This window comes from Saccopteryx bilineata, chromosome 6 (genome assembly GCF_036850765.1).
Source record: "Saccopteryx bilineata isolate mSacBil1 chromosome 6, mSacBil1_pri_phased_curated, whole genome shotgun sequence".
NCBI lineage: Eukaryota > Metazoa > Chordata > Mammalia > Chiroptera > Emballonuridae > Saccopteryx > Saccopteryx bilineata.
In genome coordinates, this window is record NC_089495.1 from 130,174,246 (window position 1) to 130,201,899 (window position 27,654).

General features: G+C 46.4%; 1 protein-coding gene across 1 annotated transcript in view; it reads right to left on the reverse strand.

Annotated features, from left to right (window-relative positions):
* Positions 1–2,628: 2,628 nt before the first annotated feature.
* RHEB (Ras homolog, mTORC1 binding) overlaps positions 2,629–27,654 on the reverse strand; it is a 43,621-nt gene continuing 18,595 nt past the window's right edge. The window contains exons 2-8 of the mRNA XM_066234768.1: positions 19,643–19,714; positions 12,504–12,571; positions 7,269–7,351; positions 5,755–5,811; positions 5,599–5,646; positions 4,680–4,761; positions 2,629–3,128 (exon numbers count right to left, since the gene is read on the reverse strand). Of these exons, the coding sequence (XP_066090865.1) occupies positions 3,036–3,128; positions 4,680–4,761; positions 5,599–5,646; positions 5,755–5,811; positions 7,269–7,351; positions 12,504–12,571; positions 19,643–19,714 (503 nt within the window). The 3' untranslated portion in view covers positions 2,629–3,035. The remainder of the gene's footprint in view (positions 3,129–4,679; positions 4,762–5,598; positions 5,647–5,754; positions 5,812–7,268; positions 7,352–12,503; positions 12,572–19,642; positions 19,715–27,654) is intronic.

Here is a 27,654-nt window from a genome sequence, read left to right on the forward strand (position 1 = left end):
TACATACCACCTAGAAAAACATTACCTTCGATGACACCTCATCACTGACTTTAAGCTCATTTGGTTTTAGAAATGTTAAAATGTGAAAAAAAGTCTCAAAAGTAATGAACTGCAGTATTAACTAACAGAGTTGTAGTCAAACCCAGCAGTTGCAAGGATTTCTTCGGAAGCTCAGCTGGTACAGCCACGTAGGGGACGCACTGAATGGGGTTGCTGACCCTGACTACACACTGACTTCTCATGTGGACAGGGTGGCACCTCCTTCACAGGTGAACAAGAGCAGACCACACCACCAGTGCGCAACAGGTCCCACCGACCGCCTCCCCCCACCCTGGGGAGACGCATTCTAGCAGCTCACACTTGAACCCGTCATGAACTCAGTCTCTCAGGCCGGTGAACCGACTGTCTGGTGGATGGGACCACCACCCTGGGAATAGGACTGGACCCACCCTGTGGTGTCTTTAAGGTTTGTGGTCAGATGCAAGCTCTACAGGGACCATTTCTGCTGTGTCTATGGCACTTAAGAATCTAGTAGCTAGCATATAGCAGGTGCTCAGAAAACATGTGACTGGGTGGGTGACAGGCACCAAGATTATGCCACTGCCAGACAGGAGGTTCAGCCCTCTAAGGCCTACGCTGTGGCAGTAGACTCATTTCTGGTGAAAGTTGGCATTTCCACAGAAGTAAGCTTCAGACGAGTAAGGTGGGCTGGATGACTGGCCCCAGACTTACTGTGGCCCAGATACTGAACACTGACACATACAGACCCTGTTAATAAGTACTGACACTACATGGTCAAAATTTATTTTTGTCTATTTAAAAAGTGAGTACTTGCCTGACCAGGCGGTGGCGCAGTGGACAGAGGATCGGACTGGGATGCGGAAGGACCCAGGTTCGAGACCCCGAGGTTGCCAGCTTGAGTGCGAGCTCATCTGGTTTGAGCAAGGCTCACCAGCTTGGACCCAAGGTCGCTGGCCCCAGCAAGGGGTTGCTCGGTCTGCTGAAGGCCCGCAGCCAAGGCACATGTGAGAAAGTAATCAATGAACAACTAAGGTGTTGCAATGAAAAACTAATGATTGATGCTTCTCATCTCTCTCCGTTCCTGTCTGTCTGTCCTTGTCTCTCCTTCTCTCTGACTCACTCTCTGTCTCTAAAAAAAAAAAAAAAAAGTGAGTACTTGGTGGAGGTTTCCTAAGGCTCAAGGCTCAAATTTCATCCTGGAATGACGAGACAAACATACTTAAAAGATCCAAAATTATGGCATAGTCTATAAACAATTTTTCTTTTTTATTTATTTAAAAATTTTTTAAATTTTTTGTATTTTTCTGAAGTTGGAAACGGGGAGGCAGTCAGAAAGACTCCCGCATGCGCCCGACCGGGATCCACCCGGCACGCCCACCAGGGGGCGATGCTCTGCCCATCTGGGGCGTCGCTCTGTTGCATCCAGAGTCATTCTAGCACCTGAGGCAGAGGCCATAGAGCCATCCCCAGCGCCCGGGCCAATTTTGCTCCAATGGAGCCTTGGCTGCAGGAGGGGTAGAGAGAGACAGAGAGGAAGGAGAGGGGGAGGGGTAGAGAAGCAGATGGGCACTTCTCCTTCTCCTGTGTGCCCTGGCCGGGAATCGAACCTGGGACTCCTGCACATCAGGCCGATGTTCTACCACTGAGCCAACCGGCCAGGGCCTAAAAACAATTTTTCATTAAAAATATTAGTCAGGCCTGACCTGTGGTGGTGCAGTGGATAAAGCATCAACCTGGAAACACTGAGGTTGCCGGTTCAAAACCCTGGCTTGCCTGGTCAAGGCACATATGGGAGTTGATGCTTCCTACTCCTTCCCCTTCTCTCTCTCTCTGTATCTCCCCCCCTCCTCTCTAAAATTAATAATAAAAAAAAATATTAGTCAGAAAGCAAAATTGTATTTTACTAATAGTAATGTCCCCTAAATGTTAAATGGCCCTGTGAAAATTTAACTGGGACAGGGCATCACTGAAAACACTGCTAGCCGTCAACTGTCCCAGAGGTGTGGCCACCAAGCCAGTCAGGTCCTCCGTCCTCCCCACTGTACCTGCGGAGCAGGAGGGGCCGGCCGGCCAAGGAAGGGCCATGGAGCCTACATATAGAACACGTGTGGGCAACAGCCCCTGCGCCTCTAAACTACTGGAGGTCTGGGCTGCTGACAAGCAAATCTACCGTGTACATCAGTCCACCTGCCATGGACATGGAGCTAAGCATGGGGGACAGTAACTGTCTCTTACGTGTCCTTTTCCCGCCAGCAGCCAGCACACAGGCAGGTGCCGACGGCTCCACTGATGAACCCAGCAGCCCTGCCTGCAGGATGCACCCAGTAAGGCGGGCGTCAAGGGTGGAGGGAGAACAGGGACACCCTCCTGGACCCCCAAGGCCATTCAGTGAGTGGACAGAAACCCACCCCCATTCTGGCGCTCTCCCCACGCCGTTACTGCTGTCTGGTGGGCCCTGTCAGCTTCCCCAGGGCTCTGCTCACCTTTGCCTGTGGCCACAACCGCCACCAGTGCCTAGGGTCCAACCCAGAGCCTTCCTGAGGGCCGGGAAGAGCCCTCACTGGACAATGTTTCCTCTGTAGAAGCCACACTGCGTAGCGCGAGGAGTTAAGGTTTGCAGCTATTTTATTTACAAGTATACATTTAACACAATGAAATAAAACACTGATATACGGAAGCCTAGTTAATAGTAGTGTAACAATATGCGTCTTTTGATTACATTATTTTAAACAACAAACTACACTGAAAAATTAATGCCGATAAAATTCTTGGTCATAATATTAAGAAATACAATATATAAATTGAAAATATGATTGCTTAAAATTTGAAAGTGAAGGTGAACTCTTGTGGACAAAGATGGAGTTCAACATAATCTGAAGGGGATGGGGAAGCTCTGACCCAAATGGACTCTCAGGTCAACAGAAGGAGAATGAAGCCGAGTTTATCTTCGAGGATGACGGGCAGTTGCATCTCTGGGCAGAATGGGTCCCATGTCCTCGGGTCCCCCAGTGGAATCACATCACCGAGCAGGAAGACTTTCCTTGTGAAGCAGCCCCATCAATTTTTTCTGCCTCCAAAATTATCCTTCTAAACACATCAACAGCAGTCTGGAAAAGAAGACCGTGACTGCTGGTTGTACGAGGCCTGGGAAACAGCCTTTCTGCCGGCTGGCAGGACCAAGGACAGCCTGCCGCAGCCCGTGGGTGCAGGTGCAGAGGCCACCCAGAACCACAGAGACTGGCTGTCCTCCCTCCCCACGCACACCCCCCCCACACCTGACTCAAGACCAGAACCACCCCCTCTATCAGGCTCCTCATCCTGTTCTCATGGGTCATCGCAGGAAGCCCACAGCGTCCCAGTCCCCACCCCACCCGCCACCTGCTACCGTCCACCCAGCCGCCATGGAACCTCTAAATTTCTAGGTCCTGTATCCGTGGAACTGCCTCACCAAAGGCTCCCGTTTTCCTCAGACCTCCTTCCCGGAGCCACGCTCCCCTCCTGCGGGGACAGTGGGCCCCAGGCTGGGTAGGCTCCCCTTCTCACCACCCCCCTTCCTGGGGCCAGGCTCCCCTCCTCACCATTCCTCCTCTGGACCCCCTTATTCTTACTCCCTTTAAACTCTTGGTGTGGACTCAGATGCGGTGAGATCACACCCAGACACAGCCCTTCCCCCTCCTTCTGGAGCGGGGTCACTGTCTCCAGTGCCCCCCCCTGCGCCCTGACCCCCTAGCCCCACCAGCAGCCCACAGGCAGCCCCACGGGCCCCTTAGGAGGAGCCCAGTCATTTTGGTTAGTGCTCTTATGCTGAGCAATGATTAGAATGGTCAGCCCCTGTCCGTTAAATGTGGCTGTTGTGATATTTATTATTACTGTTATTAGAACATCCTTGTTCTCAAAGCCTGGGGGGGGCAGTCCTAGCTCTGGTCACCACAACAACCACCCCAACACCAAGCACCCTACCTCCCCCTTCCTTCTCACTTTCAAAAGCCCCCCCTCGACAATTCTGGACCCACAAGCACCTGCCTCCCGATCTGACTACCTTTCCCTGTCCTCAGATTCTCACCAAAGAGAAGTGAAGTTGGCAAAAAGAACTGGAGAGGGCTTAGGGACAGCTGTTCATCCGTATCCTCCGCCTAAATGTTTATTACGCTCATTTTTCAAGCACAAAAAAATAGAACTGTACAGTCATCACCCAGCCCCACTCTCTGGGTTCAGCAAATGTCAACATCTTTGCTAAATTTGTTCTCTTTCTCTGTCCATCCACCCATCCCATTTGAAAGTTAAGTTGCTGACACTATGGAACTTGGCCCCTAAATACTTTGGTTTGCATTTTCTAAGAACAAGAATAGTCTTTTCATCAGCCAACGCCACCACTGCACCTAACAACATTAACACCATTTCCTAGTATATCCAAACATAATCAAATCTCCTCCACTAACCAAAATACGGTCTTTTACATGAGGGATTTTCAGCCTTTAATTCTGTTTATCCTACAAATATTCCAGGTCCCATCATAAGAACAACACTGACTGAATACTATTTAGCATCTGCCTAAAGAAACCCAAAGACTGGTAGAAGAAACAAGGAAGGTTCGAGACTAAACGGGAGAGAGAAAGCAGTCCTGAGCTGCGGACCTGAGGAGCTTTAAAAACACCTACTTGGTTTTCTTTAGCAGAAGATTCCAAAAAAGCTGCATTCCAAGATTCTGCTAACGCCTTCCCTTCTTCGTAACTGATCACCCTAAAGGAAAAAGACCATTCTAATTACAGGGCTTTGCTCTTTATTATATAAAACATCTACCTGGGTTTATGAAGCAGGCTCCACGTTTATGAAATTTCTGCTCAGTGGCGCCGGCCCGGGATTAACAAGATAATTGCTTCATTTTGTTTTGTTTCTTTACACTGGACAACCCTCTTCAGTGCTCACAGCTACAGGTCAGGAGGCTGGGCAATAGCTCGAAGCTGCAGTCTGCTCTGGCATGGGGACACTGTGAGGCCCCAGAGAAGGACCACCCCACAGCCCTGCCCTGTTGCAGGGAGCACTTCCATCATGCCCAAGTTGGGTAACAGAACAGACTGCCTCATGGGGTTACCATGCTTACAGCCCATAGCACACGGCCGCCTTCCCCGACTCCAGCATCTCAGAGTAAGGGCGTCCGCGTGCAGGAACTGGGCACCCATGAAGGGCCCATGGCTCAGTGCTGCGCACAGGCTGTCTGTGTCAGGCCAGTGGGTCTCTTCCCTCTGCAATCAGACTCCGGGGACTGGGCCCACTGCTCTAATCTTAACCGCAGGACTCAGAAACAATCTGTTGAAGAAATAAATGCTACCATGGAATTTTTAAAATTTGCTTTACACAAAATGGTAGAAGAAATTAAAGGTAATTTTCTACAGTGTTTGCTCTCTCTTTTCTAGAGGAAACATTTTCCAAGGCACGCGAGAGCTTGCTTCCGCTACATTTCTGAACACAGAAACATAAATAGGCAATAGCTAAAAATATTCTTGCCGTGAGAACTTCAGTGACTAAATCATCTTAGGCTTAATTCTCTAAATCGGCAATTATTTGGGAGCTACATACCTTTCCATGTGTAGGTCTTTCTTATTCCCAACCAACATAATAGGTATTCTGTGAAAACAAGAGGAAGAAAGCCTGAGTACAGCAGTCAGTGCAGTGACTGTCCAGAGGGTGCTGTCAGAGCAGGTTCATCTAATAGGAGGGAATGTCACTACTTACTGCACTTTCCCCACCATGTCCAACAACTTGCCGTGGATCACTTTAATCACTTCAAAACTATAAAAGAGGAAGTATAAAATCAGACACCCAAATTATTGTGACTCCTGTTTTTTTAAATGTTTATTACATAAAGTTTTGGTGAGAAAAAAAGTGCCACAGATCCACCTTTTTATTATAAAATAAACTGAACAAAGAATTAATTTATTTTTCCTATCGATATTTCACTTGTTATCTGACATTCAGTCACCCTGATTCTCTGATTGAGAATATTCAAATAAAACAGGTCTGACAATTAATGGAAAAAGTCTAACAGTGAGCTGATAAAACCAACACAAATTTTAATGTCTGAAAACATTTGCAGAATGTTTCTTAGCTAGAGGGCCCTAATAGTGAGCCCATGTCCAGCAATAATGGGGTGAAAACACACAAAAAAGCATTCAATTCATGTATTTCTCGTTTCAACCAGCAGATACCAATCACTACCTCTGCAAGGAGCTCGAGTAAGAATACAGTGTTTGGCCCTGACCGGTTGGCTCAGCGGTAGAGCATCGGCCTGGCGTGCGGGGGACTGGGGTTTGATTCCTGGCCAGGGCACATAGGAGAAGTGCCCATTTGCTTCTCCACCCCCCCCCCCTCCTCTCTGTCTCTCTCTTCCCCTCCCGTAGCCGAGGCTCCATTGGAGCAAAGATGGCCCGGGCGCTGGGGATGGCTCTGGTTGCGGCAGAGTGACGCCCCGGAGGGGCAGAGCATCGCCCCCTGGTGGGCAGAGCGTTGCCCCTGGTGGGTGTGCCGGGTGGATCCCGGTCGGGCGCATGCGGGAGTCTGTCTGACTGTGTCTCCCCGTTTCCAGCTTCAGAAAAAAAAAAAAAATAATAATACAGTGTTTTATTCCATCAGTTCAAGAGAACAGCAACCAGGATAATTTTTTTCTTTTTTTTTTTTTTTGCATTTTTCTGAAGCTGTAAACAGGGAGAGACAGTCAGACAGACTCCCGCATGCGCCCGACCGGGATCCACCTGGCACGCCCACCAGGGGGCAACGCTCTGCCCACCAGGGGGCGATGCTCTGCCCATCCTGGCGACCAGAGCCACTCCAGCGCCTGGGGCAGAGGCCACAGAGCCATCCCCAGCGCCCGGGCCATCTTTGCTCCAATGGAGCCTTGGCTGTGGGAGGGGAAGAGAGAGACAGAGAGGAAGGCGCGGCAGAGGGGTGGAGAAGCAAATGGGCGCTTCTCCTGTGTGCCCTGGCCGGGAATCGAACCCGGGACTTCTGCACGCCAGGCCGACGCTCTACCGCTGAGCCAACCGGCCAGGGCAGTTTTTTTCTCTTAACCACCTATTTGCTCTACAAAACGTTCAGCTTAAATAATTAAGTCTATTTTTACTACTACCAATTCCAGCATGATCTTTTTTTTTTTTTTAGATTTTATTTTTTCCAGCATGATCTTTAGGCATTAATACTGTCTCTAGGTAGCAGACAAATTCCAGCAAGCAAGGCAAGAGGAGCCGTCTCACCTTTTGATAGATGTAACAGAATACACAAGGATATAACCATTAATATCTATAGAGTATGTCTGAGGAAAGATGGAATATTCATCCTGTGGAAGAAAAAAATAATTACATTGGGCATAACAAGCAATCTTCATCCAAAGTTTTTCACATTTTGCCTAGTCCAAGAAATCAAAGTAAACAAAAAGTGGAATACTATATTATTCTAGAAACATAGCCTACACACTCCAAGATTTATTTAAGACTGGTTTGGGGTGATAATGTGCTTTAAGCCAATATTAAAAAATGACTCAGGCTATTGAAGATTTTTGGAAAGGTTATGACTTCTGCAAATCCTAGCAGAAAGGGATGGAAGAAATGAAAAGATAACTTGTTTAGAATTTCTTTTATGAGCCAGGTAGCTCAGTTGGTTAGGGGCATCGTTCTGATACAACAAGATTATGGGTTCAGCCCTGGTCAGGGCACATAGAAGAACCAACCAATGACAGCATAAATAAGTGGAACAACAAACTGATGCTTCTCTCTCTCTCCCCACCCCGACCCATTTTCTCTCTATAAAAACAAAAATCATACAGCTTATTACCAATGCAAAACAAAACCTTTATTTTTGTTATTAGCACAACTTTCATTAGATTGAATTCATTTTTTAAAATTTTATTTTAGAGAGACAGAGAGGAAGAGGGGCAAAGGGAGAGGGAGGGATGGAGGAAAGAAAGAAGGTAGGAAAGGAGAGGTCGGGGAGAGAAGGAGGGAGGGAGAGAGAGAGATAGAGAGACATTCATTTACTGCTCCACTTGGTTGTGCATTCATTGGTTGCTTCCTATATGTGCCCTAACTGGGGATTGTACCTATAATCTTAGCGTTTTGGGATGATACTCTGACTGAATGAGCTAACTGGCTAGTGCCAAGTTAAATTCATGTTCATGTTGATTTTTATACTTTAATGGAATGACAGTTCTACCCAGATTAAAAACAAAATTCCAAATGTTTTTAGTCACCGGCTCAGTTACAGTGGATCCAAAGTTCAAATTAGGTTTCCCCTAAAGGGATGATGTGGAAATAAGAGAATAATCATATTTAAGAAGCATGGTGCAAGCAACAGCACAGTCAGAAAGTATGATGGAGAAAGAAGATCTTCAGCTGTAGCAGCAATCAAAAAGGACAAAATTCCTAGGAACAAACCGAAGGAAATAAAAATATATATGACTCGCCTGACCAGGCGGTGGCGCAGTGGATAGAGTGTCGGACTGGGATGCTGAGGACCCAGGTTAGAGACCCTGAGGTCGCCAGCTTGAACGCAGGCTCATCTGGTTTGAGCAAAAAGCTCACCAGCTTGGACCCAAGGTCGCTGGCTCAAGCAAGGGGTTACTCGGTCTGCTGAAGGCCCACAGTCAAGGCACATATGAGAAAGCAATCAATGAACAACTAAGGTGTCGCAATGTGCGCAACGAAAAACTAATGGCTGATGCTTCTCATCTCTCTGTTCCTGTCTGTCTGTCTGTCCCTGTCTATCCTTCTCTCTAACTCTGTCTCTGTAAAAAAAAAAAAGAAAAAAAAGTTAAAAAAAAAAAATGACTCATTTCAAGAAAATCTTAAAATTCTCCCAAGAGATAAAAGACAAATAAATAGAACAGCATGGAAGTCTTGAGCAAGAATATGTGGAATCACAGGGGTACCCATTGATTAACCCTAAATTAACATATAAATGTAACATGATCCTATGTAGATAAAAAGCACACTTTCTGACAAAGAAAATCACGTGTGGAGGTGCTGGCTGGGAAACATAAAGGTCCAGTACTAAAACAGCGCAGTGCGGCTCCTGCACGGGGAGACAGAAACCCAGAACCAGCAGACATGGGAGCGAGGCCTGTGATGACGCTGGAATTGCGGACCAGCGGGGATGCACAGGAATGCAGGACATGAAGGCAGGGCCCTCTGGGGGTAACGGCTGAGCTGGAGCTCCACCTCCTGCCTCAGCAAACTGTTCCAGAGGATCAGACTTAAAGACTCGCACGGAAACTGCACAATCCATGGGGAACTGACACTGAAAACAAAACCTCGCAGCTCAGGTCACCATACAAAATGCTGATTTTCTTCACACGTAGGGGTATCTCAAATCAGTAAGTCAAGACCAGCCACCTAATAGAAAGGGGGTTAAGTAATGAACAGAAGGAGCAGTTCACAGAATAGGAAAGACCAATGTCCTTAAAACATGGGCAAACAGGACCAAATCCTTCCTAGTAAGAAAAACACTAATTAAAACGCACAGAGCCTGACCAGGCGGTGGTGCAGTGGATCGAACGTTGGATTGGGATGCAGAGGACCCAGGTTCAAGACCTCGAGGTCACCAGCTTGAGCACAGGCTCTTTTGACTTAAGCAAAAAACTCATCAGCTTGGACCCGAGGTTGCTGGCTCGAGCAAGGGGTTACTCGGTCTGCTGAAGATCTGCGGTCAAGGCACATATGAGAAAGTAATCAATGAACAACTATGGTGTCACAACAAAAAACTGATGATTGATGCTTCTCATCTCTCTCCATTCCTGTCTGTCTGTCCCTATCTATCCCTCTCTCTGTCCCTGTAAGAAACAAAAACAAAGCCCCCCCCCCAAAAAAAATGACACAGACACTAATTTTCACCTAGCAGATGGATAGCTATAAAAAATCTGGTAGCACTTTGTGCTGGTGACTCAGTGCTGGGAAAATGTGCACAGTGACCCCGTGACCCCACCAGCCCAGAGCCAGGTGTGCTCCCAAGGGCACTGCCTGTCTCCCGGGACCGGACAGGGTGGTGGCGCGGCTGGCAGAGGTGGGCCAGGAACCACCTAACCAGACGACAGCGACACCGTGGCTGTGGGGAGGGGCGGCCGCACCACTGACACCGGTGGTCCCCGAGATGGAGACACGGAGCTACATCACTTTCTGAGTAAAGAAAAACAAAAAGCAAACCCCCTTAAAACTACACTAGCTCGTTCATGTATAAAATACCCTGGAAACACACGAGAGGCTGATAACGGGGGTTGGGCTGGGAGTGGAGCTAGGCAGTGAGGTGGGTACGATTTAAGCTTTACTATTTGCCTTTTTGTGCTGTTTTATTTCTGTAACATGCATTTCCTACTTTTTATTTATTTATTTATTATCATTTAAAAAATAAACAATACTTTATTTTGAAGGGGAATCTGACATGATAATATTGACTGTCAGTGACTCATCAGCCACTGAGTCAGCTGAAATGAGACTGAAACAAAGTATTTCATATGCAAACCAAAAATAACCCACTTGTATATACCCTATGCTCATCATTGTCTCTAGCTGGGCATGACACCAGCCATGACAAACTACTATGTAAATAGTGCTTACTGTCATTGCTACACAGCAACTTTTTATTTCTTTTTAATTTTTCCATTGATTTAAGAGAGGGGTGGGGAAGGAACAGAGGCATCAACTTGTTCCACTTAGCTGTTCCATTTAGTTGTGCACTCATTGGTCACTTCTCACATGTCCCCTGACCGGGGACTGAACCCGCAACTTTGGCATATCAGGATGACGCTTTTATCAACTAAGCTGCCCGGCCACGGCCAGGATCGAATCCTCTTCTCATCCTTACAAGTCTACTCTAAACCTCCTAACAGTCCTGTGAAGGCACGCACCACAACCATCACCATTTCACAGATGAAAAATCTGAGACACAGAAAAGTTCACAAACTCTTTCAAAGTCACTGGTTGGTAAGGAAAGTGAGGACCGAAACCCAGGCACTGTGATATCAGAGCCCACACTCCACATGCCTGTAAGGTATCAGTTCTCCTGGCCCACTGTGGAATGTACTTCTGTACATGGACATGACCAAACAATTTACATCCTCAACCCCCAGAGCTTGACGAAACTTCAAAGCAAAGACACAGAGACAATGAAAATCTCACTACATGCAGCGTGGAGGCTTCTTTGCCTGGAACTCTCAGTTATACCGGCTGTCCTAGCGTTGTGATACCTGTGCCTCTCCAGTTTTAACTCTAAGAGACACAAACTCTGAGATCCCCCACTCTAGAGGCTCCTCTATGCTCAATTCCAAGACAAGGTGCATCCCTGGTGCCATCATTCCTTCACTTGCTCCCCTCACTCCAACAGCCCCCAAACTCTCACTCTGCTGTGGACGGGCAAGCTTTTCAGTAAAAGCTGAGGATGGCTCTGCTCTAAGAAAACCATCACGAGGTCTGATAACAAAAGGTGATGCCCAACTGCCAGGCAGAATGCAGAGTGGATAAGGGCCACCTTGTATCTCTGTGACATACTCCTTTGACTTATTTCATCTGAAGCTTCCAGAGCTGAAACTCCAGGGTTTCTCCAGTGCTAAAACGACCCAAGACAGCTTTTTTCTTACTTCGCTAGGGGCTATGCTTTCCTTCTATGTTTGCTTCCAAACATAAAGCAGAAGAAGTTTATTCCAAACCAAGACAGAAATGCATGTCCCCAGGTTCCAGAAAAAGCCTCACTTACCCCGACGACCACATGATACCACACTCACCCCCCTGCCACAGTTTTCTGTCACTCAGCAGGTGCAAGGTGGGCAGTTAGAAATGGACATCTCAGCCTGTCACCCTCTAGCCCCGGCCCAGTGAACTGGAGCAAACTCAGCTTAACAGATGGTTTTAGGAGAGCTGTACTGGGTGCCATGGCAATGGGACAAAAAGGGGTTTCCTTGTTTGCCTCAATTTTCTGCATTTCTTCCCCCTTTGCTTCCAGTCAGCTCCCCTGGCAACCCAAGTCTCCACACCAGCCTGGGAAGATCTTTTTTTGTTGTTTACTTAACCTTTGGCAATTCCCTACTCAACTAAAACCGACACTCTTAGCCCCACAGACTACAGTTCTAAAGCAGCTTGTTCTTGCCTGTACCTCTCCCCTGCCTTTCCCCCAGAAATGATGTGCTTATCGTACAGAACACGCATTACAAAGGGAGAAAAAGCACTAACTTGAGTTTCTCATATAAAGTTTAGAAAACAGAAAATCCCTCTCCTGTAATAAACCTTCACAGTGTTACAAATGTATTTAAAACAATTATAAAATAGAAAATCAAGTTAATTATTTGGAAAACTGCCATAAATGACTTAGAAACGACCCAGCAGGTGGCCCATCATTACTCAGCCTGTAACCAGAGGGTCCTCGGGGCCTGGCTGCTGTGAATGAGCACGGAGCTAGACCAGGGAGTCACATGCATCACCAGAGTCTGGGAAGCAAGGGACACTTACCTGCCCAGCTGTGTCAACAAGCTGAAGATGATATTCTTGTCCATTTACTGTGATCAACTTTGTGAAAGCTACAGGGGAAAAGAGAATGAAGTATCAACTTACAAGTAACTTGACATCACTTTAAAGCTTGAACAATGACAACGAAGTAAACGAGTCCCTAATAATCTAAAAAGGTTCCATAAAACAAAAAGGACAAATCTGAGTTTACAGTCTTCTGTACATCCATTATTCAATAAAAAAAACACTGGCTGACTGACAAAAGTCAGGACTGGGTAAACCTTGAACTTTTTCAAAGAAATTGATACCAGGCAGTAATTCATATCTTATAAAAGTCATTTGAATGCTCTGTAGACAGTCCCTTCTCTTTTGAAAAAGTGAAACATATTACATAAAGTTTGACATTTAGGATAAACCAAAAGCACAAACCTTTTCATTAAGTTACAGGAAGTCCAGTGTCAGAGCACAAAGAGCTGATATTAATTGAAATGCTACAAACAGTATGTAAAAAACTGCACAATCTTTTTCTATTTAGAAAGATAAATTTAATGGGGTGACACTGATCATCAGTAAGAGTAAATAGGTTCATGGTAGACATTTTTATAGCATTTGAACTGTTGTATTGTGTGCCCACCACCCAAAGTCAGATCATTTTCTGTCACTGTGCATCTGTCCCTCTTTACTTCCCTCCACCCAGAACTTCATGATCTGACAGACAAAACGGCAAGCAAACCAGATGTTCTGTGTGAAGTCATCATTCCCACTTAGCTCAAGGATCCAAGCAATTTGTCACAACCTCTTTTGCCAAGGAGGGAAAAATCAGACTCATGTAACTTCCGGAAAAGTCAATTCAGAATTTTAAGGAGACAGACTTCAAGCAAATACAGACAAGAAGAAAGAACTATTAATAGGAACTGACTATTACGAAAAACCATCTGGAACCCTGACAACCAAATGGAACAGGTTCTGCGCCCAGCCTTGGCGCTGCATATGCTCAAGAGTGGCCAGCAGAGCTGGCGCCATGCATGGTCCCGCAGCCATAGAGAAAGAGAACCGGATGTGGCAGTTAATGAAACAAGCTATAAGGGACAGGACGACAGAACAGGAGCAATGATGTGGGAGAATCACACCAGCCCCACGCTCTCCTAGTGAACAAGGTGAGTGGGAAAACCCGACCACACTGCTCAGGCTAACTGCTACACCTGACAGCACCTTGTGCTTTCTGGAAATTATGACAAAGGAATAATGCTAAAAAAATCCTGCTCTACTTTTTCACACTGCAACCCCTCTGAACTCAGCCGCAAGCCTTGATTGTGCTTTCAATCCCTGCAGCCCCCCCCCCGGGGGGCAATATTGAGGCAGGCCTACCTGTGTGAAAACTTGCCTCCCACACCTTCCGTTAAGATCAAAATGTGCCTTTCAGACTCGATGAGAATAACATAAGAAACACTGGTGAACAGTGAAGCAGCAACCTCCAATTAGGACTAAGTAACTGTGCTTATAACATGTAATTATGAAAAGATTACCTAAACAAAACATTCATTCACTCAAAAACTACTTCTTGAGTGCCTATACTATTATCACCACGAGGTGACCTGGACACTGCAGCTCTGAACTCAGTGGGCTGGCTGCGGAGGGAGGGGTGAGGGGCGGACCCGCGGTCAGGTGTCTTCTTGGGGAGGAGCCCCAGGCAGAGGTCCAACAGCAGGCAAAAGGCTCAGTGAGGAAAAGCAAGACCCTAGGTCCACTGAGGCAGAGAACAGGGGCAGGACCTTAGGTGGGGGAGGGGCAGGCGGCTGTAGAGGACATGGTCAGAACTCTGGAGTTTTATTCTGTGATGAGAAATCCAGGGTTTTAAGCAGGGCAGTAACCTGATTAGATTCATATTTTAAACAGATCGCTCAGGTGGGGGATGGAGAGGGGAAAAAAAGGATCACTCTGGTTATACTGTGAGTAGAAATTTGGACAAGGGACACTGGTGGGAACCAACAACAGAGTGACCAGAGGGGCAGAGAGGAATGTGTGAGACGTGGTGAAATTGTGCTGTGGACTGTAAATGGCAAAAAGCCATTGTAGATTCGAGGCTTAGCAAAAGGCCGAGTTCGCCCCCCCTCCATCTTCATATTGGCTATGATGCTGAGTATTTGCACCCACTTCACTTGCTTCCTTAAGTTGCTGGAAGCAATTTACATGCCCTTCCTCTTACTTTGTTCAGATGTTGGTTGATTTCACTTATGTATGGTGGGGGGATTCCTGTTTATGCCTTGGGAGAGTTCCTGTTTTAGCCTTGAATATGTAACTTTGTATCAAGGACTTCCTTGATTTGCATATGGCTATATAATAAAGCAAACTGGGGCTATGGAGCACTCAGATGTTGCCATCAACATTGAAGAGTCCTCCCGATCCCATCCTTTTTTCTTAATTCCACACTGTTCTCACTCAAAACCCAGAATTAGGAGCTGTGCTAGTCCGCGGCAATTCTGGATATATTTCTTTTTTTTTTTCTTTCTGAAGTTGGTAACAGGGAGGCAGTTAGACTCCCGCATGCGCCCGACAGGGATCCACCTGGCATGCTCACCAGGGGGCGATGCTCTGCTCATCCCGGGCTTCGTTCTGTTGAGACCAGAGCCATTCTAGAGCCTGAGGCAGAGGCCATAGAGCCATCCCCAGCGCCAGGCCAACTTTGCTCCAATGGAGCCTTGACTGCGGGAGGGGAAGAGAGAGACCGAGAGGAAGGAGAGGGGGAGGGGTGGAGAAGCAGATGGGCGCTTCTCCTGTGTGCCCTGGCCGGGAATCAAACCTGGGACTCCTGTACACCAGGCCGATGCTCTACCACTGAGCCAACTGGCCAGGGCCTCTGGATATATTTCAAAGGTAGAATCAAACGCATTTTCTGGTTGACTGAAGTAGGATATGAAAAATGGAATCAGGAAGACTCCAAAGTTTCTGGCTTTAGCAACTGGAGGCAGGAGCTGCCACTGACCACCACAGGAGAGCTGGGGAGGGCCTGAGACAGCAAGGGAGGGCTGAGGGCAGCTTTCAGCATGCTTAGTCTGAGAAACCACTAAACAACCCCGGAGGCCCTAGGCAGCTAAACAGAGAAGCTCAGAATCGGGGGAGAGGCTGGGCGTGGGAACCGTGAGACGGGTACCTTCTCGGGGGAAGACCACTGGCATGGAGGCCAAGGGCAGAGAGCCTGAGCTTGATGTGGACGTCAGGGGCATCGTGTGCCAGCTCAGAGACATGAGGGAGACGCAGCATGGAGACTGAGGAGCACTGGCTGGGGGGTGGGTGGGAGTAAAATGGCAGGAGATGCAATTGCATGAAAGACAGAAAATAATAAGGTATTAACTACTGTTTAGTATATCCTTGCACATAAAAAGGATGTAAATCCTCCCATACAAAGCAGTGAGATAAAACTGAAGATCTTCTATCTGTCCTGGGAAAGTGCCTCCTGTTGGCTCTACAGCAGAAGGGAAAAATCCTCAGAGACCCGCCAGTCAGCCCCTCAGACGGGGAGCAAACGCTGCTGTCACCTTAGACAGAGGTGTGGAGCTGGTTTCCTCCCGACATCGCTTTCCTCAAACCCTTTTCTCCTTCCCTTTTCAATTCCTAGAGAAACTAATCTAATTTTTCCATCTTAAAATCCTGAAACTTCTCTAAGCAGGCTAATACTTCTTACTAGTAAAACCTTCTTAAGCAAGGGATTGGAGACTTAGATTCGGTATTCACAGGGTAAGACTCGTGCTGCTAAGGAGAATGGTGACCTCTTCCCTCCTGTCCACGCGGGAGTCTGCCCACCTGCAGTGCTGGGTCCGGATCCTGAGTCCAGCTTCCCAGAGCTCCACCAACAGTCCTGCTTTGAGAAGGCCTGAGCAGCTCTGTGCCACCGCTATTCCCTTTTAGATGACAAACTACCACTCCATGTCACTACGCCAGTCCAGCTAATGGGCTGTCAGATCAGCACTGCAGGGCTTAAGAAAGCACATTTACATGCAGTATTACTGGTCTAAACATGTCCCCAAACACAAAAATATGTGTTTTCATCGATTTTCTCTCCTAATACTTTTTATAAGATGATGTCACCACAGAATGCCTGCTACATAAATTGTGCATATCAGAGTGCATAATTACTAGATCATTTCCGGATTTGCAGAGTGCTACTCTCTAGAACCCTGAAACCATCCATTCACTTATGTTGCTACCAACACGTTGATGAGGACCATTCCACTCCTCTCTAATTCCGTGTTACTGAATACTGTTTTTCTGCTCCATAGTGGGTAGGGCAGAGGAAGGGTGTCCGTCCAGTGTTCCTGTCAGGAGCATGGGCAACAAGAGCTGACGTCTGAACACGCTCAGGAACTTTTAAGGGATTCATACAGTCTGATACTCATTTATGCTCTTGCCAAAAAACTTTAAATGAATTTACTTCTGAAATTGAAAAAAAATTAAACATTAAGTACTAGATAGGAAAATATTAAAAAATACGACTAAGGGTGACGATGACAGCCTTTGAAGTAGGGTCATTTCATTCTGTTTCTGAGATATCAAGGTAAGGAGATGGACTTTTGTCTGATCTATTACTTAACACGTTAACTCTATTTTAAATGGCATCTGTATCTTTAAAAAGATACAGAATTATAAAAACAACTTTTATAAGCAGAGCTTACCATGAAAATTATCTTGTTCCAGGAATAAAACTCCCAAAAGGGCTTTATCTCTTTAAGGATGCCACAGTCTGAACTGCTACGTATAGCAAACATTAAAGCTACGACCACGGTTTTCTTGTGTTCTTATCCCAGTGGAGAGATGACCAAATTTGTTCACTTAGCATTCAAATTAATCTGCTCCTCACATGGAATACTACAGTATTTCGTGACAGCTAAACAAACCAACAGGATGCAATCAGGACTCCTTCCAGATAAGGCAGAGATTACTTTCAAATACGTGTCTTCCCAGTTGGTTTAGCAACCAATAGGTTTCCTTCCCTGCTACTGGCATAGCAGGACACAGAGGACAGCTGGATATTTTAAGCCAGAGGACAGCAAACTTTTCCTGGAAAGGGCCAGGTAGTAAGTATTTTAGGCTTGTGGACCATGTGGGCTCTGTTGCAACTGTCCATCAACTCTGCTGTAGAGAAAAAAAGCAGCTATGTACAGACAATATGCACATGAATGAGGAGAGCTGTATTCCAGTAAGACTTGATTTATGGATGCAGAAACTTGAATTTCATATAACTTCCACATATCATAAACATTATTCTTCTTTAGACTCTTTTCAAATATTAAAAGTGTAAAAACTACACTTAAGCTCATGATTTTTTTTTTTGGTGGCAGAGACAAAGTCAGAGAGAGGGACAGATAGGGACAGACAGACAGGAAGGGAGATGAGAAATATCAATTCTTTGTTGCGGTTCCTTAGTTGTTCATTGATTGATTTCTCATATGTGCCTTGACCAGGGGGCTACAGCAGACTGAGTGACCCCTTGCTCGAGCCAGCGACCCTGGCCCCAAGCTGGTGAGCCTTGCTCAAACCAGATGAGCCCGCACTCAAGCTGGCGACCTCGCGGTCTCGAACCTAGGTCCGTCACATCCCAGTCCAACGCTCTATCCACTGCCCCACTGCCTGGTCAGGCTAAGCTCATGATTTGATCTGCAGGCCGAAGGCTGTCAACCCCTCTGTTGTAAGCCTTTTTTTCCCCTTTTTAACAGAGAGTCAGAGAGAGGGATTGACAGGGACAGACAGACAGGAACAGAAAGATGAGAAGCATCAATCATTAGTTTTTCGCTGCGCATTGCAACACTTTAGTTGTTTATTGATTGCTTTCTCATATGTGCCTTGACCAGGGGCCTTAGCAGACCGAGTAACCCCTTGCTTGAGCCAGCGACCTTGGGTCCAAGCTGGTGAACTTTTGCTCAAACCAGATGAGCCGGCGCTCAGGCTGGCGACCTTGGGGTCTCGAACCTGGGTCCTTCTGCATCCCAGTCTGATGCTCTATCTACTGTGCCACCGCCTGGTCAGGCTCTGTTGTAAGCCTTTTTAAAAATCTCTCTGGCAAGCTTTGGGCAGAGGAAGTCTACAAATCTAGCTGTCCAGGTCTGTGAGCTGTCTGTCAGGTGGGCTTCCTAAGATGCCACCCAGGTTTTGATGAACCCTATGTTTAAATCTGTATACCACTGGTGACAAATCCTAGGTAAGCCCTGCTATCAACAAGCTGAGAAGACAGTTTCCAGATGAGCTGGGGCTCTATGATGGCTGAAATAAGACCAGTTTCTAACAAGCAACTTCCCTGGTAGAAGTGCTGCATTCTCTTCCATGATCTCCAGATCAAGGTGTGGCTCAGGGTCCTAGAATCCTTGAGGGAGATTCTGAAACCACAGGCTGAAACCGGACCAGGTAAAGGTCGTGGCTGGTTCTGATCTCTGGTGCTTTTGCTGCACACGGCCTGCTAGACCAGCAGGCTGTCCTAATGCTGCATCTGCTCTGCCCAACCCCAGGGCAGCTCCCTTCTCACAGACTTCCTATGCTCTCAGGACCAGACTAGGAGGGTTGGGGTGGCCAGCGCTCCCAAAGGAGTAAGTACAGAGGACCAAGAGGGTTCGCACCCTTTCTTCTCTAGCCCGGGATCCCACTAAAAGGCTATTGTTGCGAGGAAGGAAAAGGGAAAAATGAAGGCTGCACTGTCCATTTCTATCTCTCTAAAGCAGAGTCTGGAATATGGGGTTCCAATACAGGACTCTGGATTTCTATGGAGGTCAATAACAACTTCCAGGTGGCAGGCTCTGGATATAGAATAAAAAAATCACTCACTATAGCCCAGGCCAAAGGGCTCAGAGCATCATCCTGATACCCAAAGGTTGCAGGTTTGATCCCCAGTCAGGGATCAAATGGATGTTTGATCAAATGGGAACAGATGGATGTTTCTCTCTCTCTCTCTCCCTCCCTCTCTCTTAAATCAATAAAAGTATTAAAAAAAAATCTCTCATTGTATAGTAGTTTTTGGAAGCTTTCTTTGGACCCCAGATAGTTATCTACAGGTCTAAACAAATACTGCTGCAATCAAAGCCTCCAAAGTCTCACGATGGCTGTTTGTATGCAAAAGGCAGGCTTCCCAGTCCATAAATCTTGAAAACAATACTTACTGTTCTCTATGGTTGGATCGTAGGAATCAACAAATTGGCCTTCAACAAACTGAATTGTCAATGAGGATTTCCCTATAAAAGAAAGCAAGAGTTCAGACTGCATTGGCATTGCCAAGGTAAAAAAGTTTAATCTTATTATTTTACCAAAAAAACCCTTCACTGTAACAGATGAAGAAATGAAAGGTACTGGGAACAGAAAACAATTCCTTTAATTAGCTTTTAGGCAATTGCAAAATTTAAGCAAAAAACTATTATGAAATGCTTTTGTAACATTAACAAATATTACTGACCAACAAGCACATCACATATTCTGTTAAAGGCAGACAACTCTTTAAATAAGGTCTAAGCTAAGGTGATTTCCTCTGGTGTCCTTGAAATCTGTCTATTAATATTAATATGGGAATTAATAAAACATGATTAGTTTCTTTGGGCGTTTTCACATATGGCTATTAAGTGTTCCCAGGTACAGCTTTTAAAGAAGGTAATCTGAAAAAAGAAAAACAAAATACAATATTTAAAAAACTCGAAGGCAGAAATTCTGTGTCCTCCATCCAGTATCAAAGGCTAGCAGTGTCCTGCACACAAAAGACAGTTAAGAACAAAATCACTGTGACCACTGAGCCTGTTACCAAGAACTCCGCGGTGGATGTGAAATTTCTACCAGAGGGCGTCAGAGCAGGGTCCTAGGAAGAAACCATGCAGGAACACAGTCCAGACCACCCGACCACCAGGAAACAGGAAGGCATTCCTCCCTAACCCACCCCAATCCTTGCCCTCTCTAGTCCACCCTCAGAGTACTATGAAATTAAACGCGTGCTGCTGAACCAATTTCCATCTCCGAGGATATGCAGGGACAGCCAGGGAGAGTGTTTTGCTAACTTAAGTCCGTACTCCTGGGCTTTCTGGTTCACTTGCTGCCCTGAAACCATGGAGAAGTGCAGTTTATGGGGGAACAAGGTTGTACTTAGGGATTTATCAACAAACTGGCGCAAAAGTGGGAGTTGCTGGGAGACAACTAGAAAACCTCGAAATTGATAGGCTTATTTACTCCTCACAATCAGCTAAATACCAAGTTTATGGTGTTTCCAGAACTACTGACCACTGAAATTGTTCTCCACAAGAGCTTTTGAAAATTACATGTTACTTGCCTGCTTAAAATCCTCATTATGATTATTAGAATACATTCCCAGCTTGGAACCACGGCCCATGAGAACAGGCCCTCCCCCTCTGTGCAGGGCCTGCTCACACCCACCTAACCTCATTGGCTACCCCCCCCATCATCGCACTATCCAGTCACATCTACTGTCCCTGCCAAGTTCCTACAGCCTTGGCACGCCTTTGTTCTAGCCAACCCGCAGATCTCTGAAGGCATGACTCACTTTGTTGTTATTCTAGTCTGTGCTCAAATGTCCCTTCTTTAGAGGTGCTGTTGCTAAAGCTACCCCATCTAAGTGGCACCCACTCCCTGATGGCACTCGATCATACCACCCTGTTTTATTTCTTTTAGTGCTTGAGGTTATCTGAAATAACCTTAATTGGTCAATTAGTCTTTGGAGACCCAGCAGACAGGTTTCTGAACAAATGAATGAAATTTAAAATCAGACCTCCAAAGGGCACTCTCATATATTCAGTTACTACAAAAGATCTCAATTTTATAAATGTGACTAGGAAACAGTTCAACAGAAATGAAGAAACAACTGTCTGGTACTTATCAGTACCCAAGCATGGGCCTGTCAGACCAGATCCCATCACTGCTCAGGAACGGTGCGCATTTAAGAATCATGTTCAAAAGAGACCACGTTATGTAAGCTGGCTCAAAAAAGAGGCATGTAGCTCAAAATATAGAAAATCTGTTCTATGTAACAAAAATATCAATAAAAACCCTTTTATATTCGCAAAACTGAAAAATGTTAAAGATTAAGAAAATTCTTATTTACACCAAATGCTACTGCTTTAAAGCAAAAGATGTTTGATTAGGAAGAAGAGAAAAGAACTTTCTTTAGGGCTTCTGAGGAATACTCCAGGCACTCTGGTGGGCTTCTGACCCCCTTAGGTAGGATAAGGGTCTTTTTTTTTAGGGGTGAGGATGTTACAAATGGAAATAAGTAAAGGAAGAAATAAAATCATTCCCCCCCTCTAAAGATAAATGGGCAAGAGTTACTTTACAAAGGTTTTTATAACTCTTTTGGAAGCAGACCTAAATTAAAACCAGTAAGGAAAGGGGCTAAGTGTCACAGAAGTGAAACTCCCTAACAGCGGAGGGAAACAAGAAGGAGGTACTGGATTAGAAGGCTCTCTAATACCCAACAGCCTTACCAGCAAGCATGAAGGGAGGGGGAAATAGCTTCAGAGTCAGTGCGTGACATTTAGGAAGCCACGACCAAATTGAAAAGAAAGTTATACACATGAAACAAGACAGCATGAGATAAATGGAGTTAACTCATTTAAAAAGGGGACCACATTTTAAACATAGAATTATTGTGCCTGACCAGGCGGTGGAACACCCAGGTTCAAAACCCTAAGGTCGCCGGTTTGAGTGCGGTCTGACCAGCTTAAGTGCAGGGTTGCGGCTTGAGCATGGGATCATAAACATGACCCCATGGTTGCTGGCTTGAAGCTCAAAGGTTGCTGGCTTGAGCAAGTAGTCACTTGCTCTGCTGTAGCTCCTCAGTCAAGGCACATATGAAAAAACAATCAATGAACAACTAAGGTGCCGCAATGAAGAATTAATGCTTCTCATCTCTCTCCTTTCCTGTCTCTGTCTGTATCTGTCCCCCACCCCCCAATTATTGTTACATATCCAAAGGAGGCTTCTTCATTTATATCACAAACGGCAGAAATTATCTGACAAGCTAAATTCACATTTGAATTGAAAACACAAGCAATCATTCTGGCAGAAGCAGACAACGTAGTCCAACCCAGATTACAAAAGAAGGTGACAGCAAATTCTCATCTTCGCCAGTAACTGGGACACCAGAATTGAAACTCCCAGTCTGTAGGGAACAAGCTGGATTTCTCAATGGTCCTGGGAGAAAGAGCCAATTCATTAGCAGAAGTGGGACTGAAGAAAAGCTAGGTTTCCCTTGGGCCTCTCCTCTACTGGGACTTTCCCCGACAGGGAGATCATTATTTATTTATATTAAGAAGGGATATGACAGCAGTTTTCTGCTGTTTCCATTAAAAGCAGAATTATCAGGCAACTAGTGTTGAAATTTTTACATGTCAGCACTAAATGATAATTACTCTTAGTAAATAAACTCCACTGTGCGCAGCGTCCTCCATTCCAGTGCTAGCCATTGTGGCCCTTAGGGACATCACTGTCCTGCAGGGCAGTAGTAACCCAGAGCTCTCAATCACAGTCTCTAATGCGTTGGCCTGCAGAGGCAGAAGGCCTGGCTAACCTACAGCAAGATATATCCTCCACCTGATCACCTTTCACACCTTCCCCCATAACAACCTCCTACACTTACTGGGCCTTTGTCCCTGTCACGCTCACATTCTGGAACACCAACTATTTCCTGACAGTGTTTCAGCAAGGCCCATGCACTCAGAGGCTCCTAAATTTGTATAATATAACCTGGGGAGCCTGCAACTTCAGACTGGCTCAGACAGTGTTATGACAACACTATAGGAGCAAGCGGAAGCAAGCTGCAAGACAGCACACACACAGAAAGATGTGTTTATCAACACACAGAAGCAAATCACTCTCCTGATGACACAACGCATTACTATGAAAGGTTTGACAAGTCCCAGTATCCCAAATTGATTCAAAATATTCTTTTCCTCCAAACTAAAAACCACCTTAACTTTAAAAACCATAAAAATTATTTTTAAAAAGTTTCCTCTAAACTTTACCAGGTAAAAATAGTACTGTTATATACATTTTTACAAGGATAATATGATACAGTAAGTTTTCTTATCTAATATTTTTACTACCGAAGATCTACTTTCAAGATTGTTGACTAAGTCATATACTTCATGATCATTGCAAAATAGGTCCTGTTTACATAAAATACTTGGAACGGTTTTCAGATGAATTCTGAAGGAGTTTGTGAGCTTATTCTCCTAAAAAAATAAGGATGTGTATGTTAGCGCCTTCCCTTCCACACCCATACACTGCCCCATGCCTTGTTACTGGGTACAACAGGGAGGGGCAGGTCTCCCTTGGTAACCAGTCCACCAAGCTGCTGGCAGAGGGCCCGTCAGGATCCCGGCTATGTATGTGGCGCACAGCCCATTGCAGCAACTGCTTTCATTTTCACCTCCAATTCTTTTTTTTTTTCTTCTTTTTTCATTTTTCTGAAGCTTGGAAACAGGGAGAGACAGTCAGACAGACTCCGCATGCGCCCGACCGGGATCCACCCGGCACGCCCACCAGGGGCGATGCTCTGCCTACCACGGGGCGATGCTCTGCCCATCCTGGGTGTCGCCATGTTGCGACCAGAGCCACTCTAGCGCCTGAGGCAGAGGCCACAGAGCCATCCCCAGCGCCCGGGCCATCTTTGCTCCAATGGAGCCTTGGCTGCGGGAGGGGAAGAGAGAGACAGAGAGGAAAGCGCGGCGGAGGGGTGGAGAAGCAAATGGGCGCTTCTCCTGTGTGCCCTGGCCGGGAATCGAACCCGGGTCCTCCGCACGCTAGGCCGATGCTCTACCGCTGAGCCAACCGGCCAGGGCCTTCACCTCCAATTCTTTTTTTTTTTATGAGAATTATTTATTTATTTTACAGAGACAGAGAGTGAGTCAGAGAGAGGGATAGACAGGGACAGACAGACAGGAACGGAGAGAGATGAGAAGCATCAATCATCAGTTTCTCGTTGCGCGTTGAGACTTCTTAGTTGTTCATTGATTGCTTTCTCACATGTGCCTTGACCATGGGCCTTCAGCAGACCGAGTAACCCCCTGCTGGAGCCAGCGACCTTGGGTCCAAGCTGGTGAGCTCTTTGCTCAAGCCAGATGAGCCGGCGCTCAAGCTGGCGACCTCGGGGTCTCGAACCTGGGTCCTTCCGCATCCCAGTCCGACGCTCTATCCACTGCGCCACCACCTGGTCAGGCTCACCTCCAATTCTTAACATCACCTGATAAGAGCTTTGATGTCCACGTACACAGGTGGTCTAAACAGCTTAGCTTCAAAGCTCACAGATATTGCAACTGCCCCGGACCAGCCTGGCTCCTAAAATTGGTGCAGAATTAAGGAAACATACTTATTAAGAAAAAATGGGAAAGGGAGGACTCCTCAAATGCTGATGGCAATATACGAGTGCCCCATAGCCCCAGTTTGCTTTATTATATAGCAAATCAAGAAAGTCCTTGATACAAAGTTACACATCCAAGGCTAAAACAGGAACTCTCCCAAGGCATAAACAGGATGCATTACTGAAATCTACCAACATCTGAAAACAAACAAAGAGTCAGAGGAAGGGCATGTAAATTGCTTCCAGCAACCCAAGGAAGCAAGTGAAGTGGGTGCAAGTACTCAAAATAGCCAATATGGAGGTGGAGGGGGGGGGGGGGAAGAACTTAGCCTTTTGCTAAGCCTCGAATCTACAATGGCTTTCTGCCATTTACAGTCTGCAACCAAAAACTGCCTCAGCACCCCTTCAGTGACCCACCTCAGAGCACACCAGGACATAGTTGCCACCCGGGAGGCGCCACCTCCAATACCTGCATCTGCACGTGCCAATCAGTAAGCAAGGCAGCAGTACTCTGCCTGTGCCCCTCTCTGACTCCCAGAATCCAGCCCAGACCATTTCTAGAAGCAAGTTTCCCCACCAGATTGTGAAATCCAGACACTGTTATAACCAGCACTGTTTTCAAAGAAACGGAAACACCAGAGTAGAATGTAAATAAGAATGTGTTATGAAACTTCTGATCAGTTATACACATGCTCATGACTGGGTAGCACAGCAAAACATATTTCTTATGACAGGCTACAGTAGGAAAGGTTAGAAATATGCTCCTCTAAACGATTATAGCCTGAGTCTCCAACCCCACCACTGCCTGCCTGATCAGTTTAAGGCCCAAAATAAAGTCCAGTCTGCTAGCCTTTTGTCAGAGCCTCCCATTTTCTTTCTCTGGGCCCCCCAGTAAATCAATGACCCTGACCTAACTGCTTGCTTTGCTGAGCCTTTTGGACCCAGCTGCAGAAAAGCCCTACACCCACGTAGAGGCTGGGGACCGCCCTTGACCTCCAGCCCACGACTCCCTGCTACAGCAGTGCCCTGTCCGAGCAGTGTCACAGAGTAACTCGTTACAAATTCCCAAATCCCACCCAAACCTGCAGGATGAGAGTATCAGCAACCCCCATCCCTTCTGCTGCACACTAAAGTTGAAATCTCCACAGGCCAAAGCTCAGATTTAAGGGATCACTCTGATCTCCTACTGCCTCCAGGGTGTTCCCAAATTCTCCAGTCCCCTCCTGCAGCTCGGACAGTAAGCGCTTACAGAACACCTCACATGGGCCAGGCACTAGGTCACAGCCATGACAAAGAGGTGATGCCTAACCTTAGAGGCAACCTGCTATGACCACCTCTGTCTTCCCCACACCCTGGTCTGGCCTCCTTGTAGAGCAGACAATGAGAACGAGAAGAACAAGCCCCAGGTAGTGCAGTGCCGCTCCACAGCCTGGCCCTCTGTCCACTATCCCAGGTGTCATGGAAGAGGGCAGCGTGACCTTCCTCCCACAGAAGCTGCTCCTGCCCCTCTAGCTCCAGACCCCGTTCCCCTCTGGTCTCCTCTAACCTTGCCTGTCTTGAAATGGCTGTGGACAGTCTTGGTTTCTCCATCATTCCATGTGTTTTGTTTGCAGTACGTACCTCTTAAATATTTAACCATCTTTCAAAGTCCAAGGTGGTGTACTGACCTGGTTCTCCCCTTGCTCTGTGGTACAGAAAGGTCTCGTTGGACACCGCAGCTGTTGGGAATACATGCTTAACCATGAACGTGAGTACACTTTACAAAAGTGACCTTGGTCACATCACTTCAAGGCCCAGTCTACTAACTACCAAAATTAAATGCACCCATGGATGCCTGGCTGGCGGTGGCGCAGTGGATAGAGTGTCAACCTGGAATGCTGAGGTTGCCCAGTCAAGGCACATAGGACAAGCATAGAACTAAAGTGAAGCAACTATGAATTGATACTTCTCGCTCCCCACTCCCCTGTAAAAGCAACAAATCTTTAAAATAAATAAGTAAATAATAAACGCATGCACCCATGGAGATGCATCTGACCTGCATGGCCTGTAGCTCTCAGACCTAGTACCTGAACAGTGTGTGGAGTCTGGTTTGAGAAGCCTCAGGGAAAATGTCAGGTAAATAGAGGATATGAGATTTTCCATTTCCACCAAGCCCCTGGGGGTGCCGCTCCACAAAGTCCTCCAAGTGTCCATTGCTGGTTCTCAAATTCAGCTGTGCTCTGACATCACCGAGAAAATTCTCAAAACTATGCCTGGGTCTCACGCCAGTAATTCTGAATTAATGAGTGCAGGGTGTAGCCACCACCTGATTGATAGCCAAGGTCAAGGATGGCTGAACAAAAAATATTCAGTCAACCCTGAGTCTTCCATTTATGCACGTAAATGCCTTTCCTTACTGTTTAAGACAGTTAAACTGATTTGCAAAACATTTCCTAAGTGATTACAATATTAACTGTACTATTAAAACAAAATTGTCTTATCTTTTTATGAGCATCACTCCTCTTCTATTTGCTAACTTTGTATTTTACAGAGATAGGAGCCCTCTGCTTTAAAGAACCTTACATATCACTTGACTTCACACCCACACTTCTGTGATAGAACCGAGACATGAAATCCCTCCAGGGACCTGGGTCTTTGTGAGAGACAGGCACCAGTGACGTCCTCCTAATGGACTTAAGTAGTCTTAAGATGCCAAGGCAGACACCTGCAGGAAGCTGCTGGCCACAAGGGCCATGTTTTGTGTGTGTTTAGGATAGGGTGGCAGCTGGGACAGGACACAATCACCAATTCCTACCAGGAGCCTTGCACTCCCCACAAGAG